The sequence below is a fragment of the Cynoglossus semilaevis genome, chromosome 2 (genome assembly GCF_000523025.1).
Source record: "Cynoglossus semilaevis isolate Cse_v1.0 chromosome 2, Cse_v1.0, whole genome shotgun sequence".
In the NCBI taxonomy this organism is placed as follows: Eukaryota; Metazoa; Chordata; class Actinopteri; order Pleuronectiformes; family Cynoglossidae; genus Cynoglossus; species Cynoglossus semilaevis.
The window spans coordinates 14,191,007-14,216,412 of record NC_024308.1 but is presented as its reverse complement, the minus strand read 5'-3'; the positions used below and the strand labels follow the sequence as shown (position 1 = coordinate 14,216,412).

Below are 25,406 nucleotides of genomic sequence, written 5' to 3'. Positions count from 1 at the left end.
ACCCACATGCAGGAACTGACCCATGGGCCACATGCAGCCGAGACGCAACCTCCCAGTGGCCCAGTCTACGGTCATACCAGAAACACAGAGGAAATCAGAAGCTTCCACAGAACAGAGCGGACCATGAATGAAATGCTCTTCGTGGGCTAGCAACACACAAACCACCACCAACTCTAAACCAAAGTGTTTATTTTTTATCATTTTTTTCTGGATTTGTGAACCTGGTCCAACAGGATTAAGCCCTGCTGTCCTGGTTTTTTTGTAGTTGGACAGTTGATGTAGTTTTACCTTGATGTACATTGACAGCAAACCCTCAGAAGAGTCACCAGATTTCAAGCTGTTCTCACGAAGGCCTGGTCGTGCTCTCCAGCTGTCTCCCAGCTCCTCCAGACCAGTGGTCCGGGTGTGTGACAACGTCTTGGCCCCTCATCCTGGTTCCTCATCATTTGTACTGATAATTACATTCATAATCATAGGGACAGCTGAGAGAAAAGAAGATCAGCATCAAATGAAGTCCAGGTAAAACTACACCGCCGTGACTGACTAAAATGAACCTTTTTACTGTACTTTATACCTCATTGACACATACTGACCCCGTGGAACCAAGTTTTGTACTTTAGTGTGTGTGAAAATGAAACTTAATTTACAAAACTTACTACTATCAAGAAAAAAAATCTTGCAGTTTGTGATCTCGGTGGTAAAGGGTGATTTCTCAATTATGCAAATACTGTAATGGTTGATTGACAGCTGTTGTTATTGGTTCTAATCCTACAAACCTCCTGATAAGGATAGACTTACAGTCGGCTCATCCCCAGGAAAATAAAGTGAAGATCCGGACTTGCTTCTCCACCTCTGTGATGGACAGAGTCACAAACACACTCTCCAGGACCGGTCAGCAGACACACACACACACACACACACACACACACACACACACAGACCAAGAACGAACACATCATAAAGTGACACAGATTACGATTGGATCTTCTTTATTTGTTATTTTAAAGTTACAAAAGTTATTCATAAAACCAGTAAACACTGATACTGACATGTGCTGTGAACCTGCCGTGGGGATAGAGAAAAAACAAAAAAACAAAACAAAACTTCAGACCCTGAGTTAAAGTGTTCAGAAACACAGGTCAGGACAAACCTGAAGCTCCACTGCTGCTCTGAGGTCTTCACAGCCGAGGTTTGATCTGTAGCCGTTTCTCTGTCGAACAAACACAGAGGAGTGAAAAGAGGAGTGAAGAATACAGCTATACCACAGTGTGTGTGTGTGTGTGTGTGCGTTGAATCCTACTGAAGCGCTGAGTGATGAGATCTCAGGTGATGAGTAAATGAGAAAGAGAGGAGAACAACAGGGATGGATGAAGGTGTGTGTGTGTGTGTGCAAGGCAGTGATACATTGCATTACAGCTAATTTATGCAAAGTGAAGAGGAGCTTGTTTGGCCGAGTTCCACATTTAATGAGGCTCTGGGTGGTGCTGTGTGTTAGTCAGGGAGCACAGTGTCATTAGTAATACTTAGCAGCACAAACCAAATGGACAGAAGGGGTGGAGGAAACCGATCACTGGGTGAGTCGTCTGTGTGTGCGCCAGCGAGTGTGTTTCCGACAGGCTGTATCGTAAAGCACCGTGACATAGTAACGGCGGCGGAAACGTCACGTGACACAAATCATGCTCTGAAGCCAACATGTCCATCTTAACCCCATCCATAAATATCACACCAGTCACTGCACACAGGTGTTGTGCAGCAGTTCAGGCAGTGGAGGCTTTTGTTTTAGTGTAAAAGAGTGTGACACGTTTACATTTTACAAATCTAATCATCAGGACTTTTTGCAGATTTATTTCAGTCAATTACTTCCGATATTTTTCAACTTATCTTTTGTCATAAAACTTATGCAAATGTAAAATGCCTATAGTACGGTACATGTACTGTGTGTCTAAATGCACAGATACCAAACACACAAGAGCTCCAACTACATCAATATTATTACTAATGTGGGCCATAGAGTTTGTGTGTGTGTGTGTGTGTGTGTGTGTGTGGAGGGGGTTGTAGAGCTGAGGGGTGAAGTGGTCTTAGGTCAGGTCAACATCCCTGCTTGTTTCCAGGCAGTCCAGACTAAATGTGAAGCAAGAGGCATGCAGAATAGGTTCATCAAAATACAGGAGTTCATCAAAACATGTTTTACTTTTCACTAATATATATATATTAAACTAAGTGGAGGAGTCTTTAATATAGGGTGCATAGAGGTACATCTAAACTGCTGCATATATCGGTACCAGTTGATATCAGAATCGGAAATTAAGTGTTTGGACCATATCGGCAAATCGGACATCAGCAAAAAGGTAAGATCGCAAATCCCTACTCCTGAACTTAAGAAGTACAGTGCAGTAATGCAGCGCAAAAGATCGCAAACCCGATGTTAGAACCAAAGAAACTGCAAGGCCGTTAAAGAGTGACAGGAACAGCTCGCAGCAGGTGAGTGAATAATTAAAGTTTTAAAATCCTATCAGACGATTAAAGAAATTCAACCATTAATTTGATTTGTAAGGATTTGAAGAGAAAATACATTTAGATTAAAGTAAAATATTGTTACTTAACTACATAATATGATGCTAAGACTCCGAGTGTTCTGGCTGTTGTTTAAGAAAAACAAATCTAAAGTTTGTCTACCCCATCTTTCATTCATAAAATCAAATAATAATCAGAAAAAAAAAACAGATTTGAATAAATATTATCATTCAAACATGTAAATAAAGCAGTTAGATAATGGGGTCCACGCAAAGACAGGTTAAAAACAGGTGTTAGGTGCTGTGCAGCGTGTGTGTTGCAGCATGTGTCCATGTGTGTGTGCAGCATGGGCAGGTGGATGGTCAGGCCTGTTGGGTGGGTGAGAATGAGAAGGAGTGAGGGGAGGAGGAGGGGCAGAAAGGGAAAGGATCGGGGGAGGCACAGGCTCTCCCCTAATCCTCTATCTGTCAAGTCTGTCAACAGAGAGCTCAGCTGTGCCTCTCTCTCTCTCTCCAGCCCAAAACCTAAATATTATTACCTCTGTCCTCTAAGCATTATTGCTCCTCCCTGGAGCATCATCATGCTCAGTCTACAGCCCAGCTCCGATTCATCAGTATCTGTCCACTCCTCACAACAGCCCCCCCCATTTCATACCCGCCCCACTAGGAGCTGACAAATGAGCTTACAAAAAAACCCCCCAAAAAAACCAGGAGCCTTCCAGAAACCATCTTTGGACAAAATGCCCAATGGAACAATTTGAATCAAGTAAAGCAGGTGTACAGAATGTGTGTGAGTCAGAGGACCAGACTGAACAGTTCTGTTCTCACACTGCTGTAGACCTGAGAGCAGAGAACTGATAGTTGTGTTATCAGCAAATTAAAGCAAAATTTAATCCTAAAAAATCCAGTAAAAAAGATGTAATCTGATTATCAAATCATCATTAATGTGAAAGCTGAGGAGGTAAGTTTGGTCTGGTTTAATCAAACCACAGTTGTCAGACTATGTATTTACTCCAGGTGCCCAGTGACTTCAGTATTCCCATTATAGAATAAAAACACCCCTCTGCCCCACCCATCCCAAAAAATGTTGTTTTTTGGGTGGTGGTCGGGTACAGCAGTGTGTATTTAAAAATTTTGTATAGAACCTCTGTGGTTCCCAAATTGGGGGTTAGCACCTTCTAGCGGATGAAACACAAGTCAACAGTGTAATATAATCTAAATGAAGTTAGTGAATAAACATTATTACAATAGTTAGTACCGGGCTGGTTCAACACTGTGTTACCTTTGACCTGTGAGGTTTCAGCTGGTGGTGTGTCCGGTGTATCCGGGTCCTCCGGGGAGCTACAGAGGGAGATAAAAGACGGCAGTGATAGTGGACCAGGTGTGGACGTCTCTGGGAATGTCTGTAGACTGTAAAGACAAAGAGAAGAAGTTAAATAGATCATTGTCTTTTTATTTTATTCAACGTAAACAATGATTTCATTTAATATTTACAATCAAAACAAAGTCAGTCTCCAACCTCTCAGTGGACTCCTTGGCCCGAACTTTCTTCACTGGTGGACCGGAAGTGTTACTGGTGCTTCTCTTCTGCCGGTGTTTCAGTTTACACCGACTTCCTTTAGGGCAGGAACCAGTCTTGGAAAACTCTGGACACACCAGAGTGTGTTTCTTCTTACACTGGTAGTTGAAGACACAAGATCACATGGTTCATAGTCTGTATGGTCCAATCAACAAGCAACAATGGAACCTACTGTAAAACCCTGTCATGGAGGCAGTCACATTCATAGGTAGGTTTTCTAGACTTGACAATTACACACAACAATCTGTCAAAGCCATCAACACACTTTGGTGATGTTACCAGGAACATCTCACGTCCAGGAACCTTTATGACAGGAACTAATCTGATGAACAGAAACCCAAGTGATGAACTGTCTTAAAATGTCCCCTCCCCCACCAATATGCTAATTTGCAGCTATTAAACAAACTGGTCAAATTGGTCAATACATCTGACACCAAACAGTTTGAAGAGCTCAGCTTAGAGCTAAACATTTATATTACAGAGTTAGGAAGAAGCTGCTTTTAATGACTATTAATGCCTCTGTGGCTGCGTAAGAGAACCATGCTGCTCAATCTGACACAAATGACCAAAAGTACTAAAAAAGGGACAGTAAAGCAAGACAGGAACCAGGAAAAATTAACCACTGCATGTCCTACCAGGTGACGACATTTATTTTAAATTTAACACTTCCTGTTTAGAAGAAGGGTCAAAGGACCTCACCGCCCACCGATCTGATATTTTTGGACTGATTTCCTGTGGAAAGGAGCCATGGTTTGATTTGGTGGCTGCTCTGTTATTCTGTCCCGTCCCATTAAGAGGCAGCGAGGGTCTCCTTTAATGTGCTTGTGGGTCACAGTCAGTGCCGTTCCGAGGAGCATTGTGCACGAGAGAGTAAGTTTTCACATGCATGTTTGCAACAGAGTGTGTATGACAGTGTAATATGGGTGTAAATTGGTAGCTTCATTCTCCAAGAGATCCGATCTGCACCACCTGTCAGAGGAGCTAATTATATACACTCTGTGGTGCAGGCTCCGGGTGTGTGAGTGTGTGGAGGGGTGAGGAGTGTGGGTCTGGGAACCAGATTAGTCTAGAAATAGTGTGTGTGTGTGTTTTTGGAGGAGGGGGGTATCTCAGGATTGATTTTCTGGGAACCCTCTGGACTTGTGCTCAAATCTCTCTCCCCCTCTCTCCTCTCCCTCTCGCTCTCTCTTTCAGGAGTCCAGCAGCCCTGACCCTCTGCCATCAGAGCTGCACTCGCCACCCTCACACCCATGTTCCTGCACTCCAACGTGGACCAGGATCAGCTCGCTGTCAAATGTTTCTCCGGATCATCTTATAGGGCTGCGGTATTGACACGCATTACACTCAACAAATCAGGCCTGTCACTGGTGTCGATGATACCCCACCATTTATATTTGGTCTGTGACATCACAACTGACGCAATTGGGGCCCTATCATGTTGAGACACTGAACACAAAATTGTGGCAGAAACAGAAATCTGTGCATCAAAACAAAAAAAAGGTGTAACACCGAAATGATGAATGAAAATGATCAATCTAAATTGCTCAGACGTACATGTTTACACGGTTATTTCCAGGGCTTTATATATTATATACGATCGTGCCTCTTCATATTATATGAGCTGCTGTTTTAATCTCCATTAGAATTTGCAGACCGGTGCATATTTCCTGGAGGATCATATGTATAACGCACTACAACTGACCGCAGACTTCCTTCAGAGCTTGATGGAGTTTTTTTTTTTTTTTTAATTTTCCATATTCCTGCGTTTCCTGTTTGAGGCAAAAAGACAGAGTGACGGTCGTTTATTTCCAAAGATTCTTAAGGGAGTGAGAGAAACAGACTGGAGAGCCTGATAATCAGACACTGGTTAGTCTGAGTGACCCGGCACTTCTATATGATGCGCTGCCATTACACAACCATGCACATCCGAATACTGGAGCCACCGTCCTGACAAGACAAATTAAAACCACAAATCACTCTTTGTTCCGCGAGGAGCGATGGGACGACAAGAGTTAAAGCTGAAGCACTTTACCAGTGAGAGGGACAGAAAAAAAGTGTTGAGGAGAAATTGACAGTAAAAGCTGCATCCACTCACCATGGCCCCATACTTCCTCATTTTCATAAAAAGACACAAGCAGGGAGAGAGAGAGATAAGAAAAAAAAGGAGGGACAGAGATAGAGAGAAAGAGAGGGGAGGGAAATGGGAGGAAACAGCCAAAGTGGACAGAACATCTTTATCCCACACCAAGTTAACAATTTTCCACTTGATTTAAGGAATGCTGGGATGTCTCTGGGGCCTATTAGAGAGCTCTCTGCAGGGCCAAAACCAGGAGGAGTCAGCACATTTACCACAAGACTGAGAGAAGTAGCAAAAGAAGTAAAAAGAGAAATGGGAGGAAGGGAGGGTGGGAGATGGAATAGACAGTAAAATAAAAAAGGGAGAGGGCATCGCAAGAATTTACATCTTGGCCATAAAGCCAACACTCCTCTAAAGTACCTCACAGTAGGTGGGGGGAGGAAAAAGGAGGAGGATAAAGGAGGCTCGGCTGATCAAATATAAAGATTAAAAAGGAGACGGTGGTGAAAAATGCTGGTTTGCAGAGTCAGAAAACTTTGGTTGTTGATTAGATTGATAATGGCGCTGTGTAGATTTAGACACAAGTGAGATGGGGAGTAAAAAAAAAATTGTTTTTTTCTTTTCATAAAAGTTGTTCCAGCCTCTCGCAGAGATGATCATGGCAGGGATATTTCTAAAGAGACCAGGACCTGACATTCAGTTTGGACTAAACAGACCAGAGACCGTGACTCACACCACTGCCCAAAATGACTTAATTAATGGGAAATAACCCATTTGAATTGGCTGCTTTCCCCCCTAAGGTTCCCAAGACACAGACCTTTGAGGCTCCTGCAAAACCATGTGATTATTTCCTGATTGGGAATTTTCCATCTGGATTTTAACATGGAATAGGAGTTTAAAATACACAGAAGCCAGCTACAAGTAAGCAAAACTAACTTCAAGTGAGTTTAAAAATAAATATAAAAAAATCAATAAAGAATCAGCAGATGCCCTGCCTGTGGAATTGAACGATGATGTTGTACATGTCAGGCGGGAATCCCACCACTGTTCCACATGTACCAGAACCACAACACAACCAAGGAAGAGGCACGTTTTTTTGTAAACTCCTCTATTTAGCAGAAGCTAACAAAATAATTTAAAAAAATAGAATTCCTGAATACTTTTTCCTAGGACAGTGAAAGCATCACTGGCATTAACTGCATTAACTTTGACTGACTTTGCATGGACTTCAGACAATTGTTTTTCATGCATCATATCCATAAACTAAGTTAATCATTATTTAAATTCTTAAATTATGTCATAGTTTTTTTTTAACTCTTATCATCCCATTATTTTATATGAATCAGTTTCCTAAATGTACACATTAATAAATTGTTCAGAGAACCTTTATCATAATGTAATATTGTGCTCCACATACTCCTCATTTTTTCTTTCAGTGAATGAGGAAAGGGTTAAAATCAGTGGAGTAAAAGAAAGACGCTGCAATAAAAAGGATTAATTCACTGATTCATTACACTAAACAGCCAATTAGATCGCTCTCTGTTACCAACTGGCACGGATCTAGTCCCAATATGCTGAATCGCCCGAAAGGCCATTAATAAAAGCCAATAAAAGTTAACTATAGCCAAGCTTTTACAAACTACAGACGACAATCAGCCCCCCCCCAAAAAAAAATAGAACCAGTGCTTAATGACAGTCGACTGTCGACTTAATGTGTCAGGTAGCGAGGGAGAGGACGAACCTGACGCCAGAGTAAAATTTGAATGATTAAAAACAACTTCACTTTGATGCTCAGTGGAACAGAAACAAGAGGGACAATTAGGAAAAGCACAGGCAGATCCTGTGAGGTGGAGGCTGAGTGTGAGACAAAGCCAGGATGAGGAAGGATGGAGGCGAGGAGCAGACTTAACCCCTGAGCTGCTGGAGTGTCTGCCTGCCTGCCTCGTAGTGCCATCCTCAGCACTTTTTCCATCTATAATTACTGCCTGCTATCCATCATAGAGCCGCCAGAGCCACACACCGCAGTGCCTCGCAAACACACACGCCGCCGCGCACATGCATGCATGCACCCAGACACAAACACGCACACACACGAGGGAAAAATCACAGAGCTAAGCACTTCGGCTAATAGAATAAATATTAATATCCCTTTTGTTTTCTATATCCTCATTTCCCCCGTGCTCCATTTAAATGAGGCCTGACAGTGTGAAAAAGCATCTGTTTCACACTCCGCGTTCAAAAGACATGCAGAGAGAGGAGACAAGGAGGGAAGAGGGGAAGTTACGAGAGGAGGGTGGGAAGGGGGGTGCGTTTGAGGTGGACAGTGTGTGTGTGTGTGTGTGTGTTTGGGACTTGAGTGTCTTCAGTCATCTGTTGGCGGTTCTCTCTGTTACCCATCAGGCCCTCAATGTGTCACTCAGACACTACAGTCATGCCATTATGGACCATCACCCCCTGCAGCTGTTCCTGCCCGTGTGTCACTGTGTACATGTGCGGCTGTATGTGTGTGTAGAAGGGATAGGGGGAGCATCGGCTATCGGACTACTTGTTTACTTAAGCCGCAGTTTAATGTGAGGGCGACTGTAAACATGTACATAATAATGCAAGTGTACGTTGAAGGAATGAACGCAAAGGTCAAAACACTGACACTGAATCAGGCGTCAATGTTTACGTTTGTAGGAAAACAAATGCGTGTTTAACATCAGAGTAGAAGTAGAAGTTAAAGAATATGTTTTAGATGATATGAAACAGTCACAACGTCATATATAAAATACTTCTCTGAGCCACAGACATGATATCAGACAAATTATTAAATACATAAATACTTATATATAGAAATATACTACTATAACTACATGATTACAAATTGTTAAAATACCTAATCATTTCCACAAATGGAACATTATTATTAACATTATTTTTTTACGTTACCAGACAGGGACTAAAGTTAAACAGTCTTTAAATTTTTTCATTGGTCACCAAACTGCACTGGTGGCCAATGGTCAAAGGAAAAGGTCAACAAACATCAGATGACAAGTGTTCACAACCCTCCTCTGACCTGGGTCAAGTAAAGTGAAACCTGACTTTATTTAGTGCCTTTGTCGCTCTTTCACACTTGTGCGACTTTAATGGTCTTAACAATCTCACCCCAGTTCAATATATACAGATACAATATTCTAAGTTGCTGTGGTGGTGTTTATGTTAAAAAAATCTGTCTTATAGAAAGTAAACATATATATATGTATATATGTATATATATACACATTATTCATAAAAATACATACATATAGATACATTTATACATAGAGTATATATATAAATACATAAGTTCATATATATAAATAAGAATGCATTCTGCATATACTGTATCAGCAGCTTGACTAAAGATAAAATGTTTGGCCTTCATTTATGAATTTACTACAGTATGTTGGACTATATTTTAAATGTTTTTAAAAAGGGAACCTTCGATTAAAGACATCTGTTCTAGAGCCTTTTGGCCATGATCTTGACGTTTATGATGTTTCACAGAAATAATCACCCCTCAATAAATATGGGCCTAAATATCCAGAGAGCTACACTGCAGTGTTGGTTAATGCCGATAGACAAAATATGTCATTGCTCTTCACTTCACATTTGTCAGCTAAAAACCCAATACTTCCAGTTCCTTTAAATTGATGTTTTTAAAACTTTAAAAACTCATAAAAAATCTGTACCTTTTCTCCCTGTGGACAGTAGCCTTTGACAAAATCCTCACACACTTCAGCTTTGCGGGAAACGTAGACGTGGCTGTATGGACACTCGCTGTTGTTACAGATTCCCTTCAGGAAGAAGGAACAAACCGGCATCTGGAATAAGTCAGACACAGACATCAACTGGAGATAATCTGTCATAAACAAACAACACCACAAATAAATCCTCACAGTCTGGATTTGATTCCTTATCTAGTCATCATTTAGGATTCTTCCACTATGAAGCACATTCAAAAACACTGAGCTGATGGTGCCCTGCTTTCAAGAACTGCACTTGTGAAATCCTTAAACATTTCCAAGAAATATTTCATTTTAATATCTAATTGCTGATAGATTGTAAAGTTGTATTAAGGCAGAACAGCATGTTGTCCCTATATTGGTCCTAACAAATGTTTGTGGACAACCATATCTGTGTGATAAAACATGGCAGACGTGACGAGATCAACAGATTAGGAGAGATTACGGGGGTCTGTAAACAAAGTTGCCAATCTCAAACCACGCTGCCCTCACGCACGGTTCATACGTGTCCCCTGTGCAGAGCTATCTGTCACACTGAGCAGCTAAATGACCGTAATTGCAGTTGACAGCAGCAGAGTGAGAGTGAATGTGTGTCTTGAAAGCAAGTGTTTCAAAAAGTCTGCAAGTGTGTGTGTGTTTGTGTGTGTGTGTGGGCGCGAGAAAATATACTGTTAAGTCTCTGGGGGCAAGTCTGGTGGAGGCTGGTCTAAATATACCTCTGAGATGGGGGTAAAAGGCAGTGGTGGTGGGGAGTCAAGAGGGAGCGTGGAGAGTGAGACAGTCTCCACCTCAATAGGGTGGGATCACTTCAAACTAATTAACTGCTACAGAAATATTTATCCAGACTGCGACTTGTCCAACTCTTATGACGTGTTTATGTGGTCTGAAAGTGTGCACCAGACACTGTCAGGCCAGGGTGGGGGACTGGGGACTGAGGTCTCGGGAGTGGGAGTGGGAGGGGATGAAATGGTGGAGGTGGAGGAGTGGAGGGGGTGTCAGTAGTGTCTAGTTTCGGGGTATTTGTGGTAGTTGGGGAAGGTTGGGTGTGGTGCAGTCAGGCATCGGGTTTTGGGCTTGCCTTTACGCACAAGCGTCCAGATCAGGTTTGGAGATCTGCACTCACTCTCCCTCACCCCCCTGCACCTCAGTCCTGTTCAAGGAGTCCAATGAAATCAGAGCGGTCCAACAATTTTGGGGTAGTTGTGGTGGTGGAGTTAGGGGTGGTTGTTGGAGAGGTGGCATTACAAACAGACAGCTGGGCTCTCAGCACTTACAGACTGCACTGTGACGACCAACACAGGTGCAGAGCATTGTGTGTGTGTGTGTGTGTGTGTGTGTGAGACAGAGAGGGTGAGTCCAGGCACCTGTTCCAGGGTTGTTTATCTCTGTTAAAAAAGGGAAAAGACAGCTTTCCCTTTTTGGCTACTGTTCCTCACAGAGAACACACAGACTCTGGTCTTCAGCTGTGGCTGCAGCTAAAATGTGGACCAAGTTCCCAGGTGGTAAATCAGGATAATTACCTTAAAATAACAAATTAATATTTATGTAACTGAGGAATTATTTCCAGAAATAAGTAAAGGAGGAAAAGTGAAAGTCTATATCATAAAATGGATATAGTAAAGGATATAGTAAGAGTTTTCGTTTTTCTTTTAATGCTTTTAGTTGTGCCCTTCCTAATTACCAAATTTATGATACATTGGTAGCACAGTTGCACTCACTTTTAGCCCAGTAGGTGGTGGCAATGAATAGAAAAAAGTTCTAAAGTTTGTTTGCCAGCCACCAAGAAAATGCACATCCATCCTCATTGAGTTTTCTTATCATTGCAATCATCAGGTCTTTGGTATTAACTAAATGCATGTTGGTGTAGAGCACAGACACCAAAGCTCATGTCAACAGTGAAGAAAACTGGTGTAGCCAGGCCACTATAGACCAGATGATGAGGTTCAGAGCCAAAAAAAAAAAAAAAAACATTTCTGACTATTGAATACAAAAGCTGTGATTGTACTGTGTGTTGGTAGTAATCTATAATTGTAGTATACAGATGGAAAATACACTAACAAAATATATTTTGTATAACTGTCCAAAGCTGTGTTAAAGCACACTGAGATCATTTAGCCTTAATTTGAGCAAGTTGGACAAAAGTGATGTTCAATTCTTCTTTTGGAAATGCACTATATCTGAACTACATTGCCCATAATGCAAAGCAGTGTAGGTCTAAGAGTTTCAGAGGATCTAAAGTGTGATTGAAAAGAGGACTAAGACTTTAATGAAGTTAAAGTGAACCAGAAAAAAGTACCAGATCCTCTTAGGCTGTGACCCAAATTCTAAGAAAAGGACCGTTTTCTCTCCTTCAGTCCACTTCTCAGGTCCGAGTCTGGTTCTTGATAGCGTTTGCATTTATCTAAAATCACCCAAAGGGGGCTGCTCAAAAGTAGGCGAGGCTATTTTCTCATCACAAGTTCGAGGTGATCCTGATGTATTCCACTGTAAGTGCAATGCAGGAGACAAGGTACAGACACACACACCTGTGCGGAACTCAGTTATTTAGAGTGAGGAGGGGTCATCAATCAAACCCTCCTGTTTGGACCATACATCAAACAGGTGAACCTGTCTGCTGCTTGTTTACCTGTAAACCTCAGAGAAAACCCAACCAGGTCAGTGTTTTTCTCACACCCTCCAGTGTTGTGGAAACAGGACATGAGCCAAGCCCACAAACAGGAAACATGATGTTTGTACCCAACACTTTGTCATCTTATATCCCGACACTATGCTCAAACCCCCAACCCTGGCAGTGACAACTGGGTCGGTTACCTTCTCCTTTGCCACCTTGTGAGAGAACGGACAAGTACCGTCAGCTTTCTTGCACGTTCCTCGCAGGAACCTGCAAATGAGCAGTAGGAAAGAAGTTTATTCTAAGGAATGATATTCTATTATTTGAAATGAAATTAATTACTGAAAACTATACTGAAAAACACAGAAATCTCCAGGATTGGTTTTCTATTTCCTTTAAATTCAAGGCTTCTGTGATCTCCAAGTGCAACACCTTATAAATGAGAACTAAATCACAGTGTGAAAAACTGACCCAGAGACTGGAGGTGATTATTACAGCACAATATTACATCAGGTTCCCGTCGAGTATCTGTAGCTGTAGTTGTACATGTTACAGGATTTGATGGTCTGTAACTGGATGCGGGCGGTTACCTTCTCTTCTCGTGCAGAATATGTTTGTGTTCTTCTTCTTTCGACGTGTGCAATAAAAAAACTTGTATCTGTGTTTTGACCTGTTACCTGGTGCAGACGGCCACCTTGTCCGGGTCGTGTATGTAGGGGCATCTGTCGCCGCGGTTACACTTGCCGAAGCGGTTGTAGTACATGCAGAACTGCTTTTGCTGCTTCTTCTGGCGAGCGTGTCTGATTATGGCGAGGCTCCGCTGACCCGCACGGCTTCATTTAAGAAACAAAAAAAAAAACAAAACAGAAACCACAGGTATCCACAAATCAATACAACAACCTGTTGAAACCCAAGACTAAAAACCAGGCCAGGAGAAGAGTTTCACCTCTAACCCCAGCGAGGGGATTAGGGTTAGCTGTATCTGCTACATGCTAATTTTAATTTTAACATCACTCCAGGCTTTACAGCTCTGAGTTGACAGTGATGAAAGGACATAAATAGTGAGGCGGAGAAGGAGAGGGGAGCGGATCGAATGCAACAGTCTGGGCTGGATTTTATTTCCAGATGGTGCTGGTATATGAAGACAGATAAACACAAGGAGCTGGGTTCAGTTACTTTAGGTGTCCTGCTGTGTCATAAACTTTGGGCACATTTCAATTGACTCTAAGGTTGAACATGGTCAAAAAGAGTCCTTCTGTCTCACATAAAACTTGGTCAGTGGCATCAGCGTTGACAGCGGAACAGGAAGTCTCAGATTAAGGCTTTTGGCGTTTCAAACAGCCCATAATAAACCCTTGACCAAATCATGCAAGAATGGACCAGCTGAGCTGCCAGATCGGGCTTTTTTGGATGACGGACTGAAACTGAAACATCATGGTTTACCCTGAACAGAGGGGCGAGGGGTGCAAATACTGCACACCCATGTTTTAAACTCAACATGCCAAAGTGTTGTGGTAGAATAATATGAATATGGAATATGAAAACTTTAATGAATCAGATATTGATTAATTTCTTTAAACAGAGGAGATAAAAAGTGTGATAAAAGTTTGAATGCTGTACCTGGCCATATAACGAGTGCTGGAGGTCCGGTTCCAGGCAGTTGTCATGGACAAGGTGTTGGGACTAGAAGGATGTCCTGCAAAGAGAGAACAAACAGAAAATAATATATAAATCCTAGATAGAAAGCTGAGATTCTTTGGTCAAAATATGAAAATATATGGTTCATTAGAACTGAACCTTTGAATTTAATGAAAACTAGCAAATTCCATTTAAATATACAAATCAGTTTGTGCATATTCTAGTGGAAGGTCCCAGCTCCATGTATGTGGGGGCAGTATATTCATTTTTATTGGTACTGGTTGTGTGATACTACATAAATCTTCCTTAGACTGCATTCAAAATACTCTTCTAAGTTTTCACTTCAGATATGATTGAAGAGTTTGAGTGTGTGACTGTGCAGCTAAATGGCAGTAATAATCTAATATTGACCGGTTATTTATACCATTCTGGTTTGACACATGGGTTCCAAAGCCAAGCATGACGTCCAGCACTGACTGAGAACATCATAAACACCATGTACCCGTTGCACTCCAGAAACACTGGCAGTAGAGCACTACTGTGTGTGTGTGTGTGTGTGTGTGTGTGTGTGTGTGTGCATGGACGTGGCTACCGAAGGCCACAAAGGGACAGAGGCGGATGAGGAGGGGTTGGAGTTGAAGTCACAGATGACGGTTGATTTCCTTCCAACCTCTAATTCTGGAACACGTTTAGCTGTTCAGACTCTGTGGTGACTTAAGCGTGGCAGCATTACAGACCAGTGGCTGCAGACCAGGAGCAAATGTGAAACTCGACGGGGCAGGACATAAAACCACAGCTCCTGCTGAGGAACACCTGAGGCTCAGTTACAGAGGATGCAGTGTATGTGTGTATGTGTATGTGTGTGTGTGTGTGTGTGTGTGTGTCCATGTTACAATGCCGATCACGAGTTTCAGCGAGTGGAGCTCTTCAATTTTCCCCTGCAGGTGTAGCCGCTACAGAATGTGCACAAGTGAAGAGAAGTGTAAAAGGGGGTGGAGGCCGAGCTGGGCTTTAATCTGCACCGTCCACGTCTCCGGACCCTCCCCCTGGCTTCTCTGACAGATGACAAGTTTATTATTTCAGATGGCAAATCCAGCCAGCTCTACTAAGTCCATTAGAGAACATGTGGCCAGAGCAGCAGCCACAAACATGAATAAACACCCTTGTATCACCTCAGGGTGCACACACACATTAACTGCATGCTACATACAGTACGAGCCACGTCCTGAGCAGGCGGGCTGTGGAACTAAATTTTACCTGACTGACTACGAGAAACCATTAGGATTATTGCTACATGACCGACAGCACTTTATTAAAGCCTGGCCTGGATGTGATTTGGACCTGATCACAAATGACCAATTAGTTTCTTTTTTTTTTTAAAATTTCACAGCTGTTTTGTTTTGTCATGGGGATCAATACAAAAATTCAACGTATATATAAATAAATAAATCCTTAAATGCTGTGTGTTTTATATGACTTATATGACTTGTCCTGCATTGACTACAGCAGCTCTAGTATTAAGCAGTAAAACTCTTTTTCACTTTTCTCTGCTCAAACGTTTCAGATTTTTTTAAACTTCACGGTTGCTTTCTGTTCTGCTAAGTTAATTCCACAAAGAATAGAAATCTTTCTAATATTCTTTTCCTTTTTATGCTCTACCTCTGGGGTCAGCTTTTATATTTGTTGTAGGGCCAAATTATTTCTGGACCTCGTGGTCTGGACACTCAAATAAAATGAAATAAAAATCACATAGATTTCAAATATGGTAATATATGATGGGGAATACCAGTAGTGGGTTGGATCGGATGGTTTGACGGGCTGGATTGGGCCCACGGGTCGCCAGTTGATAATTACTGATAATTGTCATTTTTGTTTGCGGTGACTCTAGAGCTACACCTTCAGTCATTCATGTCAGAGCACGACTTCTGCAGCTTGTTCCCTTGACTGTACCTTTGCGGTTGATGGATATGTTGGCTGTCACGGTGCGGGACAGTTTGTTGGCCGACACCCGGTACAGCGAGCCCCTAATCCAGCACATGCTGCTTCCTCTCCAGCACTGGGTGGATGATGGGTGTCTGTGTTGTGTGGAGCGCAGGCGGCTCTGGAGGAAACTCCTGTAAGGAAAGGAAATCATAGATGAGCCACAGATTCACAGGGACATAATTAAGTCATAATTCCAGTTTATTACAACTTGGATTATTTAACTGTCCATTAAGCTCAGTTCACAAACTTCAATCAGGCTGGAATGACATTATCTCCTCATCTCTCTCTCCCTTTCTCCAAACCATCTACCCTCTGACTCTTCCTCTTCATCTCCCCTCCTCACTTTACGTTTCCCATCCTCTGCTCTGCTCTTCCCACCTGCTCCTTCCCTCTTTTCTCCCTCTCTCCCTCTCCCTCACCCATGTCACAGCACTCTGTTAAATTGCTCCTCTAATGGAAAGGACGGCAGTGTGGAAATGGAGAGAATTGAAAAGAGGAGAGGAGGAAATCAATGAGATAATAGGCAGGGCAGGGGGCCAGAGCGGCGCGGTTGGCCCCGACACTGGAGCGCTGAGACCACACATACACACTAACACACACATGGAATCTCAGCACACTTCTTGCAACAGTACGTACAGTACACACACAAACACGTACTGTGGTATTCACCACCCAGGTTAGACAGTGTATGTGTGAGGTGGTGGTATGTGCGAGGATGAAGTGTCTAGGATGTGTGTGTGTGTGTGGATGTGTGTGGATGCTGAATACTGGTGGTGCTGGTGGAGGAGGAGGAGCGGTGCAGAGGTTATGGCGATAAATTGCGCTGTCCTGTCACTTCTATTTGGGGTGGATTGGGGCTGGTGTGCAGGGCGCCACTGGAGGTAATTTGCTGCCGTATTTCAGATGGTCTGGAAATGGGTTTAGAGCGAGAGTTCATGCCTCCCATTACAGAGAAGAGAGCGGGTTACCCCAAACACGCTCCACGCACAAAACAACTGACACGGAAGCTTAACACGCCACAGCCCACGGCCAAGTGCCGCACTGCTGCAAATAAGGAGGGAAGACAAAGAAAAAAAGAGAAGGAGAAAATAACTGCCTTCAACTGTGCTCATGTGCTCGCTCCACTACCTGACTGTGTGCCATAACTCAGAGGCACAGACACTCAGTTCCACTGATCAGTAGCTGCCCTACACAGGGCAACTGCAGCCAGGGGAGCTGTAATGGAGGCTAATGTTGAAGCTCTGACTGCCACCAAGGGAGGATTCAACAAGGAGCGAGTGGCCTGAGGAGCCACAATGGAGGTTAATGGGGATATGACATGAACAGTTAACAGAGATGGCAGTTAACCCTGACACGGGCCTGCAGTCAGGGGGTGAACCAGGGTGCAAGACCCGCGTCTGTTAGGACATGTTCACATCAGGTTCTAACATTTAAGTGAGGATCTGTCCTATCTGAAACGTCTAATGAGTGTTCACCAGCAGCACCGCCGTGTGGAGATCACAGCTCAGTGACTGGGTCACATTGGAAACTGGAACGTTTTAAATTATCTCAGTCTTTTAAACTGATTGGCAGGTGAAGGATCTGAAGGTGCTGTGTGGATGAAGATGTTAAACGAGGTTGAAGAGAGTTGAGAGTGAAAAGGTTGGAAACCAGGACGATTGGTCTTTGGTGTTAAACAGTATCAGTAAAGTGTCAGACTTTCCAATTTTTGACAATCAATTTGAAGACTTCCATCTCTCCTTCTTCATCCTTCTCTTCTCTATCTTCTTTTTCTTGTTGCCTTCTTTCAGAGGTCACCACAATAAATCACCATCCTCCATCCCACTCTCCATTTTGCCTCTTTCGTTGTTGCACCATCCATCTCTATAAATCTTCTCTGTGTTTTTCCTGGTGGTCTTCTGCATGTCACCGCCATCTCCTCCATCAGCTTATGTCCAAAGTATCTCAACGTGACCACTCTAACTTCATCTCCAAACTGTTTAACTTCAACTGTCCCAATGAAGATCCGTGACCTGATCATAGTAAAAGAAACCTGTTTTCTTCCGGGGAAATAATCCTTTTATTTCCACAGAAGAAAACAGCATTTCAACTTTTGAGAGCATGACTCTAGAAAAACAAACATGCATTACTGAGGAAAAGGTAAAAGTCTGGTGCAGTAAAACTATGTTAAACCCAGGCTAACAATCTGACCATGTTCATTGTGTTAGCCTTTTAAAACAGATCCCAGACCAACTAATTCTGTTAGCCAGAATTAAACACTGATTAGTTACACTCTGAGCTGTCGTGAGTTTAAGGGCTTCATTAAACCACTTGGTGTTCAGAGCTCTCCTATTTTATTCCACATTTTGCTTGCATAAACACACTCTCCAATCACCAACTCGCCGTGTGTATGAGTTTTAGCCTCAGGTCTAACATCATTAGTCCAAACGGGCACTGTGGGAGCAGTTACCTACACAAAACGCTAATCTGCCTGTAATGACTGAGGAGGAGAGGAATGATGAACAGAAACAAACAGGATAGAGAAGGACTGGGTCTCTCTCTGCCTCCAGACTCTCCTTGGCCTGTACTCCAGGATGCCCTTGACCTCTGGAAGGATAGCTGTTATCAGAGCCACTGCAGACCAGGCCCATGCACAAATCCTCCCCTGCTGGACAGCTAAGTGGTTTCAGGGGTTGAGACCTTTCTTACACTGTCGACAAGCCCCTCGTGTCTACTTCCATAAAAATATCAAAATTCTAATACATATTTTTCTGCTGACAAAAAACAGTAATTTATAGTTAAATAAGAGAAACTGACGAACGACACGGGACAGTCCCCTGTTCTTCATGAACAGTAGTTATCATCCACTCCAAGATATACTGAAGGGACAGGAAACACTCACAAGTACTGAGTGTTACACAAAATCTTTCCTGTACATTTTTATTAAACAGTTTAATAAAACAGCTACAGCTGACCTACAGACAGTCCGTTCGTCTGAATAGTAACTAACAAATCTAGTCTTTGGATCATTGTAAATGCAAAGAACGCAAACAGAAGGAGCCATTTGTTCATACTCTGCATTTGTTTAAGACAACATTTTGGGAAAGCTTACTGTACTGAACCCCAACTCAGGAAATCTGTGCAGTAACAGTGTATATTGTGGGGTCAGTATTGCATATGTGCACAGAAACATTCACCTCGCAGGGTCACAGGGACGGAGAACTTGTCATGTGGTCCAGAGATGTACCCATATGTAAACATCTAATGTTGCTGCAGCCAGACAAAGTCTGTCATTCATGTCCTTTAGGGAGCAGTACTGCTGGTCCAACATGCACTGATCTTCACATGCAATCTTGGTGATGGGAAGTGTGCTGTTTGATTTAGCGCTGGGCAGTGCACTGAAGGGGGCGCAAGAATCTGCTGCAGTATTTTATCTACCACTCGTCACTGGAAAATGGATATAATCTCAACATTAACTCCATTAAAAGTAGCGGGAGTTGAATTAAGCAAGTCGTAAAGCATTCCCACCCCAGGATAAATCACAGTCGGGCCCCCATCTCCACTGTCTCACACACACACACACACACACACACTTCCTATTCGTCACACCTCTTATTCTTTAATTTAGCTACCGTTCCTCACTTGGATTCAGCTAATTTTTATATATACAAAGAAACAAGAGTTTTCTGTCACACTAATGTGAGATTTATTAATATTAGAATTTTCATCAACGTACCTAACTTCTTCAGCCCAGGTTTGTTACATTATTAATGTTAAACCTAAAACAAAAACTGTACCTGAACCCAAATACACATATATATTTGAAATTAAAGGGTACACATCTCCACACACACACACACACACAGATGCACACTCTGTCCAGGCGCTCATCTCCTTTAGTGCTTCAGTATTGATCAGTACAGGATGTAAGAGACTGGGCAATAAAGTGAAGCAGGGCTCCCTCTCCCTTCTTCCCTCTCTCCACCTTTTCCCGCATTCACTGCTCCATTCATCCCTCTTTTACACCCATTTCATTCAGCTCCTCATTCCTTATAACATTAGTCATCAGCCCATCTCCGATACCCCACATGTCACCAGCAAGCACAGGCGCCGCTCAAAGCATGTGTTGCACCGTCGCCGTCACGTTACCATTTAAAGATCGTTGTCGCCTCTAAGTATGATTTGATACGACGGTAATGCATCACGACACTGCTTTGGTTTCCTTTAAGCAGCAGCAGAGCAGCAGGAGTTCTCTTGGCTGGAATTAGCCGGTTTGACTGTTTTTGCTGTGCTCTGTTTCAAGGGTAACTGTTTCCCAATATGATCCGACTAATGCTTGGGTTGCAGACAAACAGACAAGGGCAGCATTATTCGGAGCAGTCGCGTGACCCTCCAAATTCTTCCCTGTCACTAAAACAAAAGTCGGATCATTCATCAACAGCAGCGGTAGTGCTGAATCGTGCTCTCCTTTATCTGTGCATCGCATGGTCCGAGCAGTGCGCACACACACACACACACACCTGCACTTACACACTTATACACAGCACATATGGATGAGACTAATCCCAGCGGAGTTTCTTGGTGCCCTTGTCCCATCCTCGACTTTCTTCCTTTTCCCTTTTTTTTATTTTTGCCTTTCTTTTTCGTGCACTTTTCTGTTCTTTCACTGTGACCTCTCATCGTTGTTTGTCTGTTGTGATAACACACCTCTGGGTACACAAAGGTGTGTTCCAGGGTTAAAACAAAAAGTGTTGCTTGTACAATTTACACATAATTACGTCTTACTTGATAATTATCATTTAATGTAGTGAATTTGGACATTAATAAAGAAGTGGAGTTATGAAATGGAGCTTCAATTTTTCTACAACAAAATAAAAGTTAGATTTTTTTCTTACAGTATCTGAGAGTTTTTTACTGTAACACAGAAGAAAAGAAATCTCAATGGGAGCCTCGGCCATTAATGTTGTCTTGTAAATTATGTTAATCGTTCTTGTGAATTATGGTTTTGCTTTTATTTGGCCTTTTCTTGTAAAAAGCTCTGTCACGCTGACAAATCAAATTTTACTACGACTGCAACACGTGGTAGTAACTCTACTTTTATCGTCTTGCAAGTGCAAACAGCTGAAATATATGAATGAAATAAAAATTTAAATCTTTGAAGACTCCACAGAAACATGTCAGCTGAACATGTTCTATATGACTTCACCTTAAGAAATGCGACACAAATAAACATCTTCAATGTTTCTTGAAGCCTTTGGTCTCGTTCATAAGTTTAGACAGACACACAGTTAGCAAGCAAATGTATGGGTGGGATACGTTTGGGCTGTGTTTTCAACTTGTTTATAGGCCCAGAATATCACTACAAACACTATACAACGCCAACCCAGCCCAGTCCAGTCTTAATGAGCTACACTCATTAAGACTGGGCTCAGTCCAGATGGGCCATTAATGACAGTACCTGTTGACCTTGAAAAGAAATGTTTTGCATTCCAAATAGCTGGTTAAACCTTTTTTTACAAACTGTGTGTGTTTATGTGTGTATAAAAAATGTTTTTTAAACCTTGGGTTTACAAACTGTGTGTGTTTATGTGTGTGTGCAATAAAATAAAAAATGTTTTTTAAACCTTGGAAAAAAAAAGAAATATCAAATGTGAAAATCCTAGAGGTTTCCCAAAGACGACCAAATAGGACACAAAGATCTCTCGAGTCTACAGCAGGAAAATGGACATGTTGTCTTTTAGATGCATGGCCTGGGGACCAGAGTCCACCGTGAGCAGATACAGAGACAGAGCTGAGAACACGAGGACAGGGATGACTGGGTCTGATAGAAAGAAGATGAAGAGCAGCACTCAGTAGTTAAGAGCAGAGAATATGAGCTCATGCTCCACTCAATAGCTCCAAACTGATAAAAGTAGAGGGTCATTGGACTTAAACAGATAGATAAGTATGAGAAAGGAGCAGGGGGTGGTGGGGCTGATGGTGATCCACGGTCCCCGGGGACCCGACCTGTCCCTCTCCCTCCCTATCTCTTTCCTCTCTTCTACACACTCGGTGATATTTCACGAGATGTCACGGGGCTCAAATTGAAAATCCCTTGATGAATCAATATTTACTGCAGCAGCTAAATGAATAGTAATAAGTCACCAGAGGCTGCGTCCAGCCACAGTCCAGAGCCCTATGTCTCACCAAATCTGGATTACACAAATGAACCGTCCTCACACAATCACCAACAAACAACGGCACAGACACACAAACGCACAGCTTTAATTATTAATACAAACAAATAACTTTGAAGGATGATTGCGTCCAAATTAAAGCAATGACATATTTTATCCGTGGTGGCCATTTAGACAGTTGGAACTACTTGCATTGAAATAAAGTAAGAGCGGCTATATGAGCGGTGTTTACAGTGCGGGTGGTGGATGATGCTCATCACCGTCGTTAAGACCAAGCTGAAAACATTACCGTAAAACAATATGTTCAAAATAGGTGTTTTTAGCGGTTTAGCACTCTTGCCCACAGCGTGTGCAAATGACAACATGTGTATCAACTGGGTATTAAGTGGATCATGGAACTACTGGATACATTCAATTATGTTCATAGTTTTATGATTCATTTCACAACTTAATTCTCGTGATCAAGGCCTTCCTTATGACGGCCCTAAAAAAGATTTTAAAAAAGAGAAACCTGTTTTTAATTTAATGCAATCAATACATTTTCAAAGAATGTATTAAATAAAAATGAAATGATAATTATGTAAATTAGTGTGACTATAAAACAGCGAAATACATAAATTGACATTTTTATGAATTGTGAAGTTTAATATTCAATGTTTCACATCACCTTTTTTCTAATTGGCAGTGTTTAAAAAAAGCTACTTTAGATTCATCCCATTTACATCTGACTGCAGTTTCGTGACTGCAGTTTCGTGTGTGTGTGTGTGTGTGTGTGTGTGTGTGTGTGTGTGTGTGTGAGAGAGAGAGTGAAGTCACACCGTTTTTAGCATTCCGTTAATTCTCTGCACATTAACAGGTCATGAAAAGCAGCCACAACAACGCCGTCACACATCCCGTCACCAAAGTTCAAACAAATATGTGGATAACCATGGTAACAGAGTGAGACTGGTTCACGTGTGGACGTGCAGTGTTTGTTTTCAGGAGTTTAATTTAAAAACAAAAAGAAAATACATAGTGTATTTCTGAAACGCTAGTTAAAACAAGTGTTGATTTGATGATAGAGAAGGACCAAAAACAGCGAGTACAAAAACTAAAGGTTGAAACCATTTATCATGTAAAAATGCTGAGTTTGCTCTGGTTTCAGGTTATTAAAAATGAGGCGTCGGGATTCCTCTACATTTTTTCTTCATCACCAGAAACATGAAAAATCAACTTTTTAGTATTAGACAAAACAAGCTGTCAGAGCCTAACTGACAACAAACACCTTTTATATGTAATTTGTCTCGATTCAATCTCATTTAAGAGAATTATGGTTTACACTGGAGTCAGAATGGTGAGCAGAAAGACGGGTTAATTCTAAGGTAATTAAGGTAAAAAAGGCGACAGGAGCTGTAATGACAGTGAAGAACAGACCTCCTCCCACCTCGCACTCTTACTTTGCCTGTATCTTTGCTGGGTATGACACTTTCTCTGCTGCTGTAAATTAATGTGAGGAGCACATTGGTGTAAATGGTTTATTCTCTGGGTTATCTACTCTGTAAAAATGAGCACCATAAATTCCCAACCTCCCCCAGCCCCTCATACTACACGAGTGTGACATAAAAAGACGAGACGAGGCTTTGCACTGAGGGATGTTAACCTGGGTGAAAAAAAAAAAAAAACCTGCACCAGTGGAGAACGAGAAAGAATTAGTCTCAGATGTTTACCTGGCTGATTGGATCCGTTTGGCTCTCCAGGAGAGGGTGGGGTTATAATGGAGGTGGTGTGTGGCGCTGGAGCCCGGTCGGGTCACCATCTTGTAGCGTGTCCTGAACACCTGCTGGCCGGCAGGGACACGGTGGTAGGAGTAGGTAGAACCTGAGGAAAGTCAAGTGAGAGATCAGTGAGATAAGCCAAAAAAAAAAAAAAAAAATTAAGAATCTAATTCCAGAAATTAGATGAGCAACAGCTAAACATCAAGTCATTTTGGTCACATGCAAACATCAGCCTAACGACAAGTATACACACACATGCAGATACACACAGACACACACACACGTCTACGTGAAGACTCTGGCAGGTGTGCTCTTTAATAAGCTTCACATATAAAAATGAGAGGGAATAACAAAGGCAGAATTTTTATGAGCCTAATAAATCATATCCTCTGTCTCTTTGCTCACTGCCTTCATCCCTCCTGCCCGACTCCCATTCGTTATATTATTTTACAGATCCATCAGAGGAGCGTAACAGTACAGAGATCCAAATGGGAGGGAAAAAAAGAGGACCAAGTGTTTTTATTTATTTATTTATTTGACTGTGTATCCATCATGTTGTTTTATGATGGCCCGTGCTGCCTGACATCCTCACACTAAGAAGAGAATTTGCATTGTGGATCATCTAAGTCTCCGGTTCGCCAAGATTAAAGACCGTAGACAACAGAAGCCATGGGGCTGAGGTCTGACACAGAGGGTCACCAGTCTCCTGGTGTAATGCAGACCTGGTGTGGGTTTCAGCAGGTTTGAAGGCATTTTCTGTAATTTATCTACAGTAAACATCTATTATTCAGATTTGTGGTATCATGAGCAGTTGGATCACCCTTGATGCACTTTTACATCTTTCATGTAACAACAACCAAGGGTTTGTTAATAATCCATGTTAGGAGAAACTAATAATCATCAAGTTTGAAATGTTTTCTCAGTGTGTTCCTCTGAAAATTGATAATCTGTTAAAGCAACCAAATCCCCGATAACTTTATATAATTAAAGGGCAAAGCCAATCATTAGCGAGGGTGAGGCTAGTTAGCATTTTTCTGAAATTTGACTAAATTTCTTTGTTACTGTAGGTAACAGTTTAAAACTGGTCACAGTGGAAACACAAACTACTTTGACTACATCTTCCTACCACCAGTCCAGCTCTGCCCACAGTGGTAACTACCGTCACAACAACAGCCAATTATCCAGACTTAGTCTGTATAAACAAAGAAGGTTTTGATTGAAAATGACAAAATATCATTAGCATGGTAACAGATCTTTTAAAAAACAATTTGTAGAGAAAAATAATTTCATGAATTAATTTTTCTTCAGGCTGCGTGACATTACATAAAA

The 25,406-nt window shown here is 42.1% G+C and overlaps 1 protein-coding gene across 2 annotated transcripts in view; it reads right to left on the bottom strand.

The window, feature by feature from the left end:
• Positions 1 to 972: 972 nt before the first annotated feature.
• The window catches only part of zc3h3 (zinc finger CCCH-type containing 3), a 50,166-nt gene continuing 25,732 nt past the window's right edge, over positions 973 to 25,406 (bottom strand). For both annotated transcript variants that reach the window (XM_008338537.3, XM_008338535.3), the window contains exons 5-13: positions 24,030 to 24,180; positions 16,136 to 16,299; positions 14,168 to 14,243; positions 13,225 to 13,380; positions 12,748 to 12,817; positions 9,883 to 10,014; positions 4,033 to 4,190; positions 3,796 to 3,923; positions 973 to 1,210 (exon numbers count right to left, since the gene is read on the bottom strand). In XM_008338537.3, the coding sequence (XP_008336759.1) occupies positions 1,179 to 1,210; positions 3,796 to 3,923; positions 4,033 to 4,190; positions 9,883 to 10,014; positions 12,748 to 12,817; positions 13,225 to 13,380; positions 14,168 to 14,243; positions 16,136 to 16,299; positions 24,030 to 24,180 (1,067 nt within the window). In that variant the 3' untranslated portion in view covers positions 973 to 1,178. The remainder of the gene's footprint in view (positions 1,211 to 3,795; positions 3,924 to 4,032; positions 4,191 to 9,882; positions 10,015 to 12,747; positions 12,818 to 13,224; positions 13,381 to 14,167; positions 14,244 to 16,135; positions 16,300 to 24,029; positions 24,181 to 25,406) is intronic.